The sequence below is a fragment of the Oncorhynchus gorbuscha genome, linkage group LG19 (assembly GCF_021184085.1).
Source record: "Oncorhynchus gorbuscha isolate QuinsamMale2020 ecotype Even-year linkage group LG19, OgorEven_v1.0, whole genome shotgun sequence".
Lineage (NCBI taxonomy): Eukaryota > Metazoa > Chordata > Actinopteri > Salmoniformes > Salmonidae > Oncorhynchus > Oncorhynchus gorbuscha.
Genome location: NC_060191.1, coordinates 74,429,978 through 74,447,388, shown reverse-complemented (window position 1 = coordinate 74,447,388; position 17,411 = coordinate 74,429,978). Strand labels below are relative to the sequence as shown.

The window sequence follows — 17,411 nt, the reverse complement described above, 5'->3', positions numbered from 1 at the left end:
CAGAGAAGATGTCTGTATAGAAGACTACTGTAACTCACCCTGGTTCATGGAGAAGATGTCTGTATAGAGGACTACTGTAACTCACCCTGGTTCATGGAGAAGATGTCTGTATAGAGGACTACTGTAACTCACAGAGAAGATGTCTGTATAGAGGACTACTGTAACTCACAGAGAACACATCAGTATAGAGGACTACTGTAACTCACCCTGGTTCATGGAGAAGATGTCTGTATAGAGGACTACTGTAACTCACCCTGGTTCATAGAGAAGATGTCTGTATAGAGGACTACTGTAATTCACAGAGAAGATGTCTGTGTGGAGGTCTACTGTAACTCACCCTGGTTCACAGAGAAGATGTCTGTGTAGAGGACTACTGTAACTCACCCTGGTTCATAGAGAAGATGTCTGTATAGAGGACTACTGTAACTCACAGAGAAGATGTCTGTGTGGAGGACTACTGTAACTCACCCTGGTTCATAGAGAAGATGTCTGTATAGAGGACTACTGTAACTCACCCTGGTTCATTGAGAAGATGTCTGTGTAGAGGACTACTGTAACTCACAGAGAAGATGTCTGTATAGAGGACTACTGTAACTCACAGAGAACACATCAGTATAGAGGACTACTGTAACTCACCCTGGTTCATGGAGAAGATGTCTGTATAGAGGACTACTGTAACTCACCCTGGTTCATAGAGAAGATGTCTGTATAGAGGACTACTGTAACTCACAGAGAAGATGTCTGTATAGAGGACTACTGTAACTCACAGAGAAGATGTCTGTGTGGAGGACTACTGTAACTCATCCTGGTTCATAGAGAAGATGTCTGTATAGAGGACTACTGTAACTCACAGAGAAGATGTCTGTGTGGAGGTCTACTGTAACTCACCCTGGTTCATAGAGAAGATGTCAGTATAGAGGACTACTGTAACTCACAGAGAACACATCAGTATAGAGGACTACTGTAACTCACAGAGAAGATGTCTGTATAGAGGACTACTGTAACTCACAGAGAAGATGTCTGTGTGGAGGACTACTGTAACTCAGAGAAGATGTCTGTATAGAGGACTACTGTAATTCACAGAGAACACATCAGTATAGAGGACTACTGTAACTCACCCTGGTTCACAGAGAAGATGTCTGTGTAGAGGACTACTGTAACTCACAGAGAACACATCAGTATAGAGGACTACTGTAACTCACAGAGAAGATGTCTGTATAGAGGACTACTGTAACTCACAGAGAAGATGTCTGTGTGGAGGACTACTGTAACTCAGAGAAGATGTCTGTATAGAGGACTACTGTAATTCACAGAGAACACATCAGTATAGAGGACTACTGTAACTCACCCTGGTTCACAGAGAAGATGTCTGTGTAGAGGACTACTGTAACTCACAGAGAAGATGTCTGTGTGGAGGACTACTGTAACTCACAGAGAAGATGTCTGTGTGGAGGTCTACTGTAACTCACCCTGGTTCACAGAGAAGATGTCTGTGTAGAGGACTACTGTAACTCACAGAGAAGATGTCTGTGTGGAGGACTACTGTAACTCACAGAGAAGATGTCTGTGTGGAGGTCTACTGTAACTCACCCTGGTTCACAGAGAAGATGTCTGTGTAGAGGACTACTGTAACTCACCCTGGTTCATAGAGAAGATGTCTGTATAGAGGACTACTGTAACTCACAGAGAAGATGTCTGTGTGGAGGACTACTGTAACTCACCCTGGTTCATAGAGAAGATGTCTGTATAGAGGACTACTGTAACTCACCCTGGTTCATTGAGAAGATGTCTGTGTAGAGGACTACTGTAACTCACCCTGGTTCACAGAGAAGATGTCTGTGTGGAGGACTACTGTAACTCACCCTGGTTCATTGAGAAGATGTCTGTGTGGAGGAATACTGTAACTCACCCTGGTTCATAGAGAAGATGTCTGTATAGAGGACTACTGTAACTCACCCTGGTTCACAGAGAAGATGCCTGTATAGAGGACTACTGTAACTCACCCTGATTCATAGAGAAGATGTCTGTATAGAGGACTACTGTAACTCACAGAGAACACATCAGTATAGAGGACTACTGTAACTCACAGAGACCACATCAGTATAGAGGACTACTGTAACTCACAGAGAACACGTCAGTATATAGGACTACTGTAACTCACCCTGGTTCACAGAGAAGATGTCTGTATAGAGGACTACTGTAACTCACAGAGAACACATCAGTATAGAGGACTACTGTAACTCACCCTGGTTCACAGAGAAGATGTCTGTGTGGAGGACTACTGTAACTCACAGAGAAGATGTCTGTAGTGGACTACTGTAACTCACCCTGGTTCACAGAGAAGATGTCTGTGTAGAGGACTACTCTAACTCACAGAGAAGATGTCTGTGTGGAGGACTACTGTAACTCACAGAGAAGATGTCTGTGTGGAGGACTACTGTAACTCACAGAGAAGATGTCTGTATAGAAGACTAATGTAACTCACAGAGAAGATGTCTGTATAGAAGACTACTGTAACTCACCCTGGTTCATGGAGAAGATGTCTGTATAGAGGACTACTGTAACTCACCCTGGTTCATGGAGAAGATGTCTGTATAGAGGACTACTGTAACTCACAGAGAAGATGTCTGTATAGAGGACTACTGTAACTCACAGAGAACACATCAGTATAGAGGACTACTGTAACTCACCCTGGTTCATGGAGAAGATGTCTGTATAGAGGACTACTGTAACTCACCCTGGTTCATAGAGAAGATGTCTGTATAGAGGACTACTGTAATTCACAGAGAAGATGTCTGTGTGGAGGTCTACTGTAACTCACCCTGGTTCACAGAGAAGATGTCTGTGTAGAGGACTACTGTAACTCACCCTGGTTCATAGAGAAGATGTCTGTATAGAGGACTACTGTAACTCACAGAGAAGATGTCTGTGTGGAGGACTACTGTAACTCACCCTGGTTCATAGAGAAGATGTCTGTATAGAGGACTACTGTAACTCACCCTGGTTCATTGAGAAGATGTCTGTGTAGAGGACTACTGTAACTCACAGAGAAGATGTCTGTATAGAGGACTACTGTAACTCACAGAGAACACATCAGTATAGAGGACTACTGTAACTCACCCTGGTTCATGGAGAAGATGTCTGTATAGAGGACTACTGTAACTCACCCTGGTTCATAGAGAAGATGTCTGTATAGAGGACTACTGTAACTCACAGAGAAGATGTCTGTATAGAGGACTACTGTAACTCACAGAGAAGATGTCTGTGTGGAGGACTACTGTAACTCATCCTGGTTCATAGAGAAGATGTCTGTATAGAGGACTACTGTAACTCACAGAGAAGATGTCTGTATAGAGGACTACTGTAACTCACAGAGAAGATGTCTGTATAGAGGACTACTGTAACTCACCCTGGTTCATAGAGAAGATGTCTGTATAGAGGACTACTGTAACTCACAGAGAAGATGTCTGTATAGAGGACTACTGTAACTCACAGAGAAGATGTCTGTGTGGAGGACTACTGTAACTCACCCTGGTTCACAGAGAAGATGTCTGTGTGGAGGACTTCCTGTGCGTCAGAGCGTCGGGGGGGCAGGTAACAGATTTGTCGTCGGTCCGTAGAGGGCAGAGTGTTGACGGTCAGGGACAGAGAGGCCTGGGAAAACGCCCCCTTCATGTCCCCGAACTTCAATCTGCACGAGTCTTTCCCATTCAGCTGCAAGATCTCATCGCCCGCATTCAGACCTGAAGAGCCAAACTCGGTATATTAGTGTGTGTGTGCTCACTCGTGCTCATCTGAGATGTACATGCTGAACAAAAATAAATATGATAATCACAGCACAGCTGAAAATGGCATAATGGCTGGATGTTGGACGATTTTTTTCTGAATCAATAAAATGTATTTTATGAAGGCTTTTTTTTTACGTCAGAAGTTTTCACAAAGTGCTATACAGAAAACCCAGACTAAAACATCTCTCTCTCTCTTTTCAAGAATTAAGTTTCTTCAAGAGGACCGCCACAGGAAAAGAAGACCCTGAGGTACCTCTGCTGCAGAGGATAAGTTCATTAGAGTTCACCAGCCTCAGAAATTGCAGCCCAAATAAATGCTTCACAGAGTTGAAGTTACAGACACATCTCAACATCAACTGTTCAGAGGAGACCGTGTGAATCAGGCCTTTATGGTCAAATTGCTGCTAAAGGACCAAGAAGAAGAAGAGACTTGCTTGGGCCAAGAAACATGAGTAATGGACATTAGACCAGTGGAAATCTGTCCTTTGGTCTGATGAGTCCAAATGTTAGATTTTTGGTTCCAACCACTGTGTCTTTGTGAGATGCAGAGTAGGTCATTGGATGATATCTGAAATGTGTGGTTCCGACCGTGAAGCATGGAGGAGGAGGTGTGATGGTGTTGGGGTGCTTTGCTGGTGATACTGTCAGTGATTTATTTAGAATTCAAGGCACACTTAACCAGTATGGCTTCCACAGCATTCTGCAGCGATACGCCATCCCATCTGGTTTGCTCTTAGTGGGACTATCATTTGTTTTTCAACAGGACAATGTCCCAACACACCTCCAGGCTGTGTAAGGGCTATTTGACCAAGAAGGAGAGTGATGGAGGGCTACATCAGATGACCTGGCATCCACAATCACCCGACCTCAACACGTTTGAGATGGTTTGGGATGAGTTGGACCGCAGAGTGAAGGAAAAGCAGCCAAAAAAGTGCTCAGAATATGTGGGAACCCTTTCAAGACTTTTGGAAAAGCATTCCAGGTGAAGCTGGTTGAGAGAATGCCAAGAATGTGCAAAGCTGTCATCAAGGCAAAAGGGTGGCTACTTTGAAGAATCTCAAATATAAAATATATTTGGAATAGTTGAACACTTTTTTTGGGGGGGGGGGGGGGGTTACTACATGATTCCATATGTGTTATTTCATAGTTGTGACATCTTCACTATTATTCAACAATGTAGAAATTAGAATTAGAATTAAAAAACCCTTGAATGAGTAGGTGTGTCCAAACTGCTGACTGGTACCTGTAGCTAATAGGAAACCATTTGGGACAAAGACACTGTTATGGAAATTCTACACAGGGACACTCAAAGTCAATAATAAATGGATTAATTCTTTATTATTAACGAGCTTCATTTATAGAACATATTCTGGGCGTTCTGCCAAATGGGTTCTAAGGAGGTCGTCATGTCGTCGTCGTCCCCCACCCACACACCCCCGCACTCTCATATCGTTACCAAGCGCGGGCAGATTTGATTTGATGAACCGATGATTATTTTACCACACGAAGACAAGATGAACACTCTCTTTCTTCACATGATATAAAAAATAAAATAAAAATGTCCATCACAACACTTCTCAGTGCGTTGTCATATTCAACCATGCCAGTCGTGAGGATCGTTATGCTAATCGGAAGACTTGAGGCTGTCAGATAACTGTTTTCTTTAGTCCATTTTTGCACAATTATCAAATGAGCCATTAATATCCATTCATTGCTAAAAATAAATAAATCCTTCACCACCCCCATATTGACCTCAACATTAACACTGGAGAGAGCATCCCCTTTTCAGTGGAGATTGCATAGAGATGGCTGATGAAACTAATCATATGATATCTCCCCTTTCCCTGCCCTCTCTGTCTGGCATGAAACTAATCATATCTTCCCTTTCCCTGCCCTCTCTGTCTGGCATGAAACTAATCATATCTTCCCTTTCCTCTCTGTCTGGCATGAAACTAATCATATCTTCCCTCTCCCTGCCCTCTCTGTCTGGCATGAAACTAATCATATCGTCCCTGCCCTCTCTGTCTGGCATGAAACTAATCATATCTTCCCTGCCCTCTCTGTCTGGCATGAAACTAATCATATCTTCCCTCTCCCTGCCCTCTCTGTCTGGCATGAAACTAATCATATCTTCCCTCTCCCTGCCCTCTCTGTCTGGCATGAAACTAATCATATCTTCCCTGTCCCTGCCCTCTCTGTCTGGCATGAAACTAATCATATCTTCCCTTTCCCTGCCCTCTCTGTCTGGCATGAAACTAATCATATCTTCCCTTTCCCTGCCCTCTCTGTCTGGCATGAAACTAATCATATCGTCCCTGCCCTCTCTGTCTGGCATGAAACTAATCATATCGTCCCTGCCCTCTCTGTCTGGCATGAAACTAATCATATTTGCCCTCTCTGTCTGGCATGAAACTAATCATATCTTCCCTTTCCCTGCCCTCTCTGTCTGGCATGAAACTAATCATATCGTCCCTTTCCCTGCCCTCTCTGTCTGGCATGAAACTAATCATATCTTCCCTTTCCTCTCTGTCTGGCATGAAACTAATCATATCTTCCCTGCCCTCTCTGTCTGGCATGAAACTAATCATATTGTCCCTCTCCCTGCTCTGTCTGTTCTGTTATATACTCAGATACAGATAAATGGAGATGGAAACTCATTTGAGTTGTGATTTGTAATGAACCTCTAGCGAAGGCCAATCCTCCCGCCTTTACATCGGTTATGTAGAGCTGCTGCACCAAATCCTCCTCTACCACTGAGATGGAAAACCCTGGAGGAGAGGAGAGGAGGAGAGGAGAGGAGAGAGAGACGGAGAGGAGAGAGAGAGACGGAGAGAGAGACGAGAGGAGAGGAGAGGAGAGGAGAGGAGAGGAGAGAGAGAGAGAGAGAGAGAGAGAGAGAGAGAGAGAGAGAGAGAGAGAGAGAGAGAGAGAGAGAGAGAGAGACGGACGGAGAGAGAGACGGAGAGAGAGACGGAGAGAGAGACGGAGAGAGAGACGGAGAGAGAGACGGAGAGAGAGACGGAGAGAGAGAGGAGAGGAGAGGACAGGAGAGGAGAGGAGAGAGAGACGGAGAGAGAGAACGGAGAGAGAGAGAGAGGAGAGAGAGAGAGACGGAGAGAGAGGGAGAGGAGAGGAGAGAAGGACAGAGAGAGAGGGAGAGAGGGACAGAGAGTGAGTGAGTGAGTGAGTGGTGACTGAGTGAGTGAGTGAGTGAGTGAGTGAGTGAGTGAGTGAGTGAGTGAGTGAGTGAGTGAGTGAGTGAGAAGAGAGAGAAACACTTCATTAATTGAAAGCACATCACGAAATCACCTGGGATTTATTTTCTCTGCCCTGACAGGGATTGGTCTAAGAAAGACAGGAAATCTGAGATGTGACTGGAAGTCAACAACAGGATACAACACAAACGACATTTACTGCATCCCAAATGCAACCCCATTGTCTTTATAGTCCTTTTAGCCAGGTGCCAAAGGTCTCTGGTCTAAAGTAGTGCACTATATAGGGAATAGGGTTCTATAGGGCCCTGGTCTAAAGTAGTGCACTATATATAGGGAATAGGGTTCTACAGGGCTCTGGTCTGAAGTAGTGCACTATATAGGGAATAGGGTGCCTAACCAATCATACAGAACTCATCCTTACCGTAACCAATCATCCTTACCGTAGCCAATCATACAGGACTCATCCTTACCGTAGCCAATCATACAGGACTCATCCTTATCGTAGCCAATCATACAGGATTCATCCTTACCGTAGCCAATCATACAGGACTCATCCTTACCGTAGCCAATTATACAGGACTCATCCTTACCATAGCCAATCATCCTTACAGTAGCCAATCATACAGGACTCATCCTTACCATAGCCAATCATCCTTACCGTAGCCAATCATACAGGACTCATCCTTACCGTAGCCAATCATACAGGACTCATCCTTACCGTAGCCAATCATACAGGACTCATCCTTACCATAGCCAATCATACAGGACTCATCCTTACCGTAGCCAATCATACAGGACTCATCCTTACCATAGCCAATCATACAGGATTCATCCCTGTCGAACTGGATGACTTTGATTATTTTGGAGCCCAGCTCTATCTCTTTATAAAGCTGTGGAGAGAAGGAGAGAGAGAGAGGAGATAGATGGAGAGAAGGAGAGAGAGAGGAGATAGATGGAGAGAAGGAGAGAAAGAGAAGGAGAGAGAGAGGAGATAGATGGAGAGAAGGAGAGAGAGAGAGGAGAGAGAGAGAGGAGAGAGAGAGAAGGAGAGAGAGAGAGAGAGAGAGAGAGAAAAGGAGAGAGAGAGAGAGGAGATAGGTGGAGAGAAGGAGAGAGAGAGAGATAGATGGAGAGAAGGAGAGAGAGAGAGATAGATGGAGAGAAGGAGAGAGAGAGAGATAGATGGAGAGAAGGAGAGAGAGAGAGAGAGGAGAGAGAGAGGAGATAGATGGAGAGAAGGAGAGAGAGAGAGAGAGAGAGAGAGAGAGGAGATAGATGGAGAGAAGGAGATAAAGAGAAGGAGAGAGATGGAGAGAAGGAGAGAAAGAGAAGGAGAGAGATGGAGAGAAGGAGAGAAAGAGAAGGAGAGAGAGAGAGGAGGGAGAGAGAAGGAGAGAGAGAGAGGAGATAGATGGAGAGAAGGAGAGAGAGAGAGAGGAGAGAGATGGAGAGAAGGAGAGAGAGAGAGAGAGAGAAGGAGAGAGAGAGAGGAGATAGGTGGAGAGAAGGAGAGAGAGAGAGAGAAGGAGAGAGAGAGAGGTGGAGAGAAGGAGAGAGAGAGAGAAGGAGAGAGAGAGAGGAGATAGATGGAAAGAAGGAGGAAGAGAGAGAAGGAGAGGGAGAGAGAATGAAAGAGAGAGAGGAGGAGAGGGAGAGATGAAGAGAGAGATGGAGAGGAGATAGATGGAGAGAAGGAGAGAGAGAGAGGAGAGAGAGAGAGGAGATAGGTGGAGAGAAGGAGAGAGAGAGAGGAGATAGGTGGAGAGAAGGAGAGAGAGAGAGAAGGAGAGAGAGGAGATAGATGGAGAAAAGGAGAGAGTGAGAAGGAGGGGAGAGGGAATGAGAGAGAGAGAGGAGATAGGTGGAGAGAAGGAGAGAGAGAGAGGAGAGAGAGGAGATAGATGGAGAAAAGGAGAGAGAGAGAAGGAGAGGGAGAGGGAATGAGAGAGAGAGCGGAGGGGAGGGAGAGATGAAGAGAGAGAGAGAGAAGGAGAGAAGGAGATAGAGAGAGAGAAGAGAGAAAGAAGGAGAAAGAGAAGGAGAGAGAGAGAGCGAGAGAAGGACAGGGAGAGATGAAGAGAGAATGAAGGAGAGGGAGGAGAGAGAGGAGAGAGAGAAAGAGAGAAGGAACAGGAATGTCTTGTTACAAAAAGAAGCACGAACGGAATACGACGAGGAGGGAGTCTAATTTATTTATTAAGCTGGTGTGTGTGTCATCTCAGTGGGATGCTAAGACTGTGACAGGAGATCGTCTGTGATGAGGAAATGAGAAACGTACCAAGTCACACAGCTGCTCGTCAGGTTTAGGGATGTAGAATTGGACTTGGTTATCCATGAGGAACTTGAGACGCAGGTAATGTTTGGTGGAATCCAGCTGGTGGGCCTGTGGAGTTCAAGTAGAGAACACACACACACAGTTTAGTAAAGAGTGTGGAGTTTAGAGGTGAGAAAGAGGATCGGTACAGGGTAGGGCTGCATCTCAATTCTCCACCCTTAACCCCAAAGTGTGCACTTGTACACTTCATGGATTGGTGTAATCATTGGCTAGGGAGCTTACGTCGTCGTTAGATCCGTGACTGGAAGTTAACTGTGTTAAAAGCCGGAAAATGGGCACAATAAGAATCAGAGTATTTCACAATTCACTGTGTCTGTCATCAAACAAGCTGATCAACACTTACTGTAAACTGTGTTGAAGCTGTACACATTTTAAACCATCTTAATAAGAACAACCTATTAGTGAAAATGTGACCATTTAATTTCAGAACACATACACTGTAAGTACTATACTATACCAAGATGCTAAACATTTGAAACCAACTTTATTTGACGGACGTAATCTCAGGGAGGGGAAACAGGGGGAGAGGGAGGGGAGAGGGGAGGGGGTGAGGGAGGGGAAACAGGGGGAGAGGGAGGGGGAGGGGGGGGGGGGTGAGGGAGGGGAAACAGGGGAGAGGGAGGAGGGGGGAGAGGGAGGGGAGAGGGAGGGGGAGGGGAAACAGGGGGAGAGGGAGGAGGGGGGGGGAGGGAGGGGAGAGGGAGGGGGAGGGGAAACAGGGGGAGAGGGGGGGAGAGGGGGGAGGGGAGAGGGAGGGGGGGAGAGGGAGGGGGAGAGGGAGGGGAGAGGGAGGGGGGGGGGTAGAGGGAGGGGGAGAGGGAGGGGGAGAGGGAGGGGGAGGGGAAACAGGGGGAGAGAGGGGGAGAGGGGGGAGGGAGGGGAAACAGGGGGAGAGGTGGGGGGAGGTAGGGGGAGGGAGGGGAGAGGGAGGGGAAACAGGGGGAGAGGGAGGGGAGGGGAAACAGGGGGAGAGGGAGGGGGAGAGGGAGGGAGGGGGAGGGAGGGGGAGGGAGAGGGAGGGAGGGAGAGAGGGGAAACAGGGGAGGGGGGACAGGGGGAGAGGGAGGGAGAGGAGAAGAACAGAGTCCTTTTGGGACTTTCAGTGTGAGGTAGCAGCCATTAGCCAATCATACAGGACTCATCCTCACCGTAGCCAATCATACAGGACTCATCCTCACCGTAGCCAATCATACAGGACTCATCCTCACCGTAGCCAATCATACAGGACTCATCCTTACCGTAGCCAATCATACAGGACTCATCCTTACCGTAGCCAATCATACAGGACTCATCCTCACCGTAGCCAATCATACAGGACTCATCCTTACCGTAGCCAATCATACAGGACTCATCCTCACCGTAGCCAATCATACAGGACTCATCCTCACCGTAGCCAATCATACAGGACTCATCCTCACCGTAGCCAATCATACAGGACTCATCCTTACCGTAGCCAATCATACAGGACTCATCCTTACCGTAGCCAATCATACAGGACTCATCCTCACCGTAGCCAATCATACAGGATTGTATACTGTTACTAGAACACTAAACTAGTCCAGGACAGGAAGAGATGGACGGACCACTTGGTGTGATGAGGCATAACATCATTGTTCTCTACTCTGGAAAGCTGCAGGTGTTCTCCGGTGTAGTTCAAGTAGAGAGTTCAAGTAGAGAACACACACACACACACACACACTTTAGTAAAGAGTGTGGAGTTTAGAGGTGAGAAAGAGGTGAGAAAGAGGATCGGTACAGGGTAGGGCTGCATCTCAATTCTCCACCCTTAACCCCAAAGTGTGCACTTGTACACTTCATGGATTGGTGTAATCATTGGCTAGGGAGCTTACGTCGTCGTTAGATCCGTGACTGGAAGTTAACTGTGTTAAAAGCCGGAAAATGGGCACAATAAGAATCAGAGTATTTCACAATTCACTGTGTCTGTCATCAAACAAGCTGATCAACACTTACTGTAAACTGTGTTGAAGCTGTACACATTTTAAACCATCTTAATAAGAACAACCTATTAGTGAAAATGTGACCATTTAATTTCAGAACACATACACTGTAAGTACTATACTATACCAAGATGCTAAACATTTGAAACCAACTTTATTTGACGGACGTAATCTCAGGGAGGGGAAACAGGGGGAGAGGGAGGGGGAGAGGGGAGGGGGTGAGGGAGGGGAAACAGGGGAGAGGGAGGGGAGAGGGGGGGGAGGGGTGAGGGAGGGGAAACAGGGGAGAGGGAGGAGGGGGGAGAGGGAGGGGGAGAGGGAGGGGGAGGGGAAACAGGGGGAGAGGAGGAGGGGGGAGGGAGGGGAGAGGGGAGGGGGAGGGGAAACAGGGGGAGAGGGGGAGAGGGGGGGGGGGAGAGAGGGAGGGGGAGAGGGAGGGGGAGAGAGGGAGGGGGAGAGGGAGGGGGAGAGAGGGAGGGGGAGAGGGAGGGGAGGGGAAACAGGGGGAGAGAGGGGGAGAGGGGGAGGGAGGGGAAACAGGGGAGAGGTGGGGGGAGGTAGGGGGAGGGAGGGGAGAGGGAGGGAAACAGGGGGAGAGGGAGGGGAGGGGAAACAGGGGGAGAGGGAGGGGAGAGGGAGGGAGGGGGAGGGAGGGGGAGGGAGAGGGAGGGAGGGGAGAGGGGAAACAGGGGAGGGGGGGACAGGGGGAGAGGGAGGGAGAGGAGAAGAACAGAGTCCTTTTGGGACTTTCAGTGTGAGGTAGCAGCCATTAGCCAATCATACAGGACTCATCCTCACCGTAGCCAATCATACAGGACTCATCCTCACCGTAGCCAATCATACAGGACTCATCCTCACCGTAGCCAATCATACAGGACTCATCCTTACCGTAGCCAATCATACAGGACTCATCCTTACCGTAGCCAATCATACAGGACTCATCCTCACCGAGCCAATCATACAGGACTCATCCTTACCGTAGCCAATCATACAGGACTCATCCTCACCGTAGCCAATCATACAGGACTCATCCTCACCGTAGCCAATCATACAGGACTCATCCTCACCGTAGCCAATCATACAGGACTCGTCCTTACCGTAGCCAATCATACAGGACTCATCCTTACCGTAGCCAATCATACAGGACTCATCCTCACCGTAGCCAATCATACAGGATTGTATACTGTTACTAGAACACTAAACTAGTCCAGGACAGGAAGAGATGGACGGACCACTTGGTGTGATGAGGCATAACATCATTGTTCTCTACTCTGGAAAGCTGCAGGTGTTCTCCGGTGTAGTTCAAGTAGAGAGTTCAAGTAGAGAACACACACACACACACACACTTTAGTAAAGAGTGTGGAGTTTAGAGGTGAGAAAGAGGTGAGAAAGAGGATCGGTACAGGGTAGGGCTGCATCTCAATTCTCCACCCTTAACCCCAAAGTGTGCACTTGTACACTTCATGGATTGGTGTAATCATTGGCTAGGGAGCTTACGTCGTCGTTAGATCCGTGACTGGAAGTTAACTGTGTTAAAAGCCGGAAAATGGGCACAATAAGAATCAGAGTATTTCACAATTCACTGTGTCTGTCATCAAACAAGCTGATCAACACTTACTGTAAACTGTGTTGAAGCTGTACACATTTTAAACCATCTTAATAAGAACAACCTATTAGTGAAAATGTGACCATTTAATTTCAGAACACATACACTGTAAGTACTATACTATACCAAGATGCTAAACATTTGAAACCAACTTTATTTGACGGACGTAATCTCAGGGAGGGGAAACAGGGGGAGAGGGAGGGGGGAGGGGAGGGGGTGAGGGAGGGGAAACAGGGGGAGAGGGAGGGGGAGAGGGGGGGGGGGTGAGGGAGGGGAAACAGGGGGAGAGGGAGGAGGGGGGGGAGAGGGAGGGGGAGAGGGAGGGGGAGGGGAAACAGGGGGAGAGGGAGGAGGGGGAGGGAGGGGGAGAGGGAGGGGGAGGGGAAACAGGGGGAGAGGGAGGGGGAGGGGGGGGGGGGAGAGGGAGGGGGGGGGAGGGGGGGGGAGAGGGAGGGGGAGAGGGAGGGGGGAGGGGAGGGGGAGAGGGGGGGGGAGGGGGAACAGGGGAGAGAGGGGAGAGGGGAAACAGGGGAGAGGAGAGGGGGAGAGGGAAACAGGGGGAGAGGTGGGGGGAGGTAGGGGGGGAGGGAGGGGGAGAGGGGGAGGGAGGGGAAACAGGGGAGGGAGAGGGAGGGAGGGAGGGGGAGGGAGGGGAGAGGGAGGGGAAACAGGGGGAGAGGGAGGGGAGGGGAAACAGGGGGAGAGGGAGGGGGAGGGAGGGAGGGGGAGGGAGGGGGAGGGAGAGGAGGAGGGAGAGGGGAAACAGGGGAGGGGGGACAGGGGAGAGGGAGGGAGAGGAGAAGAACAGAGTCCTTTTGGGACTTTCAGTGTGAGGTAGCAGCCATTAGCCAATCATACAGGACTCATCCTCACCGTAGCCAATCATACAGGACTCATCCTCACCGTAGCCAATCATACAGGACTCATCTTCACCGTAGCCAATCATACAGGACTCATCCTTACCGTAGCCAATCATACAGGACTCATCCTTACCGTAGCCAATCATACAGGACTCATCCTCACCGTAGCCAATCATACAGGACTCATCCTTACCGTAGCCAATCATACAGGACTCATCCTCACCGTAGCCAATCATACAGGACTCATCCTCACCGTAGCCAATCATACAGGACTCATCCTCACCGTAGCCAATCATACAGGACTCATCCTCACCGTAGCCAATCATACAGGACTCATCCTTACCGTAGCCAATCATACAGGACTCATCCTCACCGTAGCCAATCATACAGGATTGTATACTGTTACTAGAACACTAAACTAGTCCAGGACAGGAAGAGATGGACGGACCACTTGGTGTGATGAGGCATAACATCATTGTTCTCTACTCTGGAAAGCTGCAGGTGTTCTCCGGTGTAGGTTAGTTAAGTTGGTAGTTACCTTGCAGACAGCCTCCGGTGTAGGTTAGTTAAGGTGCTAGTCACCTTCCAGACGTTCTCCGGTGTAGGGTAGTTAAGTTGCTAGTTACCTTGGAGACGGTCTCCTGGTGTAGGTTAGTTAAGTTGCTAGTTACCTTGCAGACAGTCTCCAGTGTAGGTTAGTTAAGTTGGTAGTTACCTTGCAGACGGTCTCCAGTGTAGGTTAGTTAAGTTGGTAGTTACCTTGCAGACGGTCTCCGGTATAGGTTAGTTAAGTTGGTAGTTACCTTGCAGACGGTCTCCGGTATAGGTTAGTTAAGTTGGTAGTTACCTTGCAGACGGTCTCCGGTATAGGTTAGTTAAGTTGGTAGTTACCTTGCAGACGGTCTCCGGTATAGGTTAGTTAAGTTGGTAGTTACCTGGCAGACAGTCTCCGGTGTAGGTTAGTTAAGTTGGTAGTTACCTGGCAGATGTTCTCCAGCGCGTACAGAGCAGACTCTCCAGGCTGGATGATGACGAGGACAGGCTGGTCGTTAGGAAGACACACCCAGGACGGGGTCAGGTGGTCAGGCACCAGATATCACTGTCTGTCATGTGACTGTCTGAGTTGACCTGAGGAAGACTCTTCCCCTCATGATTCTTCTGGAGAGATAGAAAGACATTGTTTAGAACTAGCTTGTTTGTTTTATTTAAATTTTATTTAACCTTTATTTAACTAGGGCAAGTCAGTTAAGAACACATTCTTATTTTACAATGACGGCCTAGGAACAGTGGGTTAACTGGTCTAGGAACAGTGGGTTAACTGGTCTAGGAACAGTGGGTTAACTGGTCTAGGAACAGTGGGTTAACTGGCCTAGGAACAGTGGGTTAACTGGTCTAGGAACAGTGGGTTAACTGGTCTAGGAACAGTGGGTTAACTGGTCTAGGAACAGTGGGTTAACTGGTCTAGGAACAGTGGGTTAACTGGTCTAGGAACAGTGGGTTAACTGGTCTAGGAACAGTGGGTTAACTGGTCTAGGAACAGTGGGTTAACTGGTCTAGGAACAGTGGTTAACTGGTCTAGGAACAGTGGGTTAACTGGTCTAGGAACAGTGTGTTAACTGGTCTAGGAACAGTGGGTTAACTGGTCTAGGAACAGTGTGTTAACTGGTCTAGGAACAGTGGGTTATCTGGTCTAGGAACAGTGGGTTAACTGGTCTAGGAACAGTGGGTTAACTGGTCTAGGAACAGTGGGTTAACTGGTCTAGGAACAGTGGGGTTAACTGGTCTAGGAACAGTGGGGTTAACTGGTCTAGGAACAGTGGGTTAACTGGTCTAGGAACAGTGGGTTAACTGGTCTAGGAGCAGTGGGTTAACTGGTCTAGGAACGGTGGGGTTAACTGGTCTAGGAACAGTGGGTTAACTGGTCTAGGAACAGTGGGTTAACTGGTCTAGGAACAGTGGGTTAACTGGTCTAGGAACAGTGGGTTAACTGGTCTAGGAACAGTGAGTTAACTGGTCTAGGAACAGTGGGTTAACTGGTCTAGGAACAGTGGGTTAACTGGTCTAGGAACAGTGGGTTAACTGGTCTAGGAACAGTGGGTTAACTGGTCTAGGAACAGTGGGTTAACTGGTCTAGGAACAGTGGGTTAACTGGTCTAGGAACAGTGGGTTAACTGGTCTAGGAACAGTGGGTTAACTGGTCTAGGAACAGTGGGGTTAACTGGTCTAGGAACAGTGGGTTAACTGGTCTAGGAACAGTGGGTTAACTGGTCTAGGAACAGTGAGTTAACTGGTCTAGGAACAGTGGGTTAACTGGTCTAGGAACAGTGGGTTAACTGGTCTAGGAAGTGGGTTAACTGGTCTAGGAACAGTGGGTTAGCTGGTCTAGGAACAGTGGGTTAACTGGTCTAGGAACAGTGGGTTAACTGCCTTGTTCAGGGGGGCAGAACGATAGATTTGTACCTTGTCAGCTCGGGGATTTGAACTTGCATGACTACCTGTCTGTGGTGGGTAAAGTACCCAACTGTCATATTTGAGGAGAAGTAAAATATACCTTAATATAAAATGCCTCAAGTAAAAAGTAATATACAACTTGAGTAAAAGTCTAAAAGTATTTGGTTTAAATTATACTTAAGTATCAACAGTAAAAATAGTTTCAAATTCCTTATTTTCAACTAATCAGAACTTTCTAGTTACATTTCTATCTTATTTACGGATAGCCAGGGTCCCACTCCAACACTCAGACATCATTTACAAACAAAGCATGTTGGTTTAGTGAGTCCTCCAGATCAGAGGCAGTAGGGATGTTCTCTGTTTAGTGAGTCCTCCAGATCAGAGGCAGTAGGGATGAGCAGGGATGTTCTCTGTTTAGTGAGTCCTCCAGATCAGAGGCAGTAGAGATGACCAGGGATGTTCTCTGTTTAGTGAGTCCTCCAGATCAGAGGCAGTAGGGATGACCAGGGATGTTCTGTTTAGTGAGTCCTCCAGATCAGAGGCAGTAGGGATGACCAGGGATGTTCTCTGTTTAGTGAGACCTCCAGATCAGAGGCAGTAGGGATGACCAGGGATGTTCTCTGTTTAGTGAGTCCTCCAGATCAGAGGCAGTAGAGATGACCAGGGATGTTCTCTGTTTAGTGAGTCCTCCAGATCAGAGGCAGTAGAGATGACCAGGGATGTTCTCTGTTTAGTGAGTCCTCCAGATCAGAGGCAGTAGAGATGACCAGGGATGTTCTCTGTTTAGTGAGTCCTCCAGATCAGAGGCAGTAGAGATGACCAGGGATGTTCTCTGTTTAGTGAGTCCTCCAGATCAGAGGCAGTAGAGATGACCAGGGATGTTCTCTGTTTAGTGAGTCCTCCAGATCAGAGGCAGTAGAGATGACCAGGGATGTTCTCTGTTTAGTGAGTCCTCCAGATCAGAGGCAGTAGAGATGACCAGGGATGTTCTCTTGATAAGTGCGTGAATTTGAATATTTCAAGATGTAACGAGTACTTTTATGTGTCAAGGAAAATGTATGGAGTAAAATGTACATTATTTGCTTTAGGAATGTCGTGAAGTGAAAGCAAAAGTAGTCAAAAATATAAAAAATAAATAGTACAGAAAAAAACAACTTAAGTAGTACTTTAAAGTATTTTTGACTTAAGTACTTTACAC

At 47.6% G+C, this 17,411-nt stretch overlaps 1 protein-coding gene across 1 annotated transcript in view; it reads right to left on the bottom strand.

Annotated features, from left to right (window-relative positions):
* Positions 1-17,411, bottom strand: part of LOC124004974 (rho guanine nucleotide exchange factor TIAM1-like) — a 114,558-nt gene that overhangs the window by 71,280 nt on the left and 25,867 nt on the right. Inside the window, 6 exon segments of the mRNA XM_046313776.1 lie at positions 3,531-3,743; positions 6,470-6,556; positions 7,812-7,893; positions 9,282-9,386; positions 14,742-14,848; positions 14,851-14,920. Of these exon segments, the coding sequence (XP_046169732.1) occupies positions 3,531-3,743; positions 6,470-6,556; positions 7,812-7,893; positions 9,282-9,386; positions 14,742-14,848; positions 14,851-14,920 (664 nt within the window).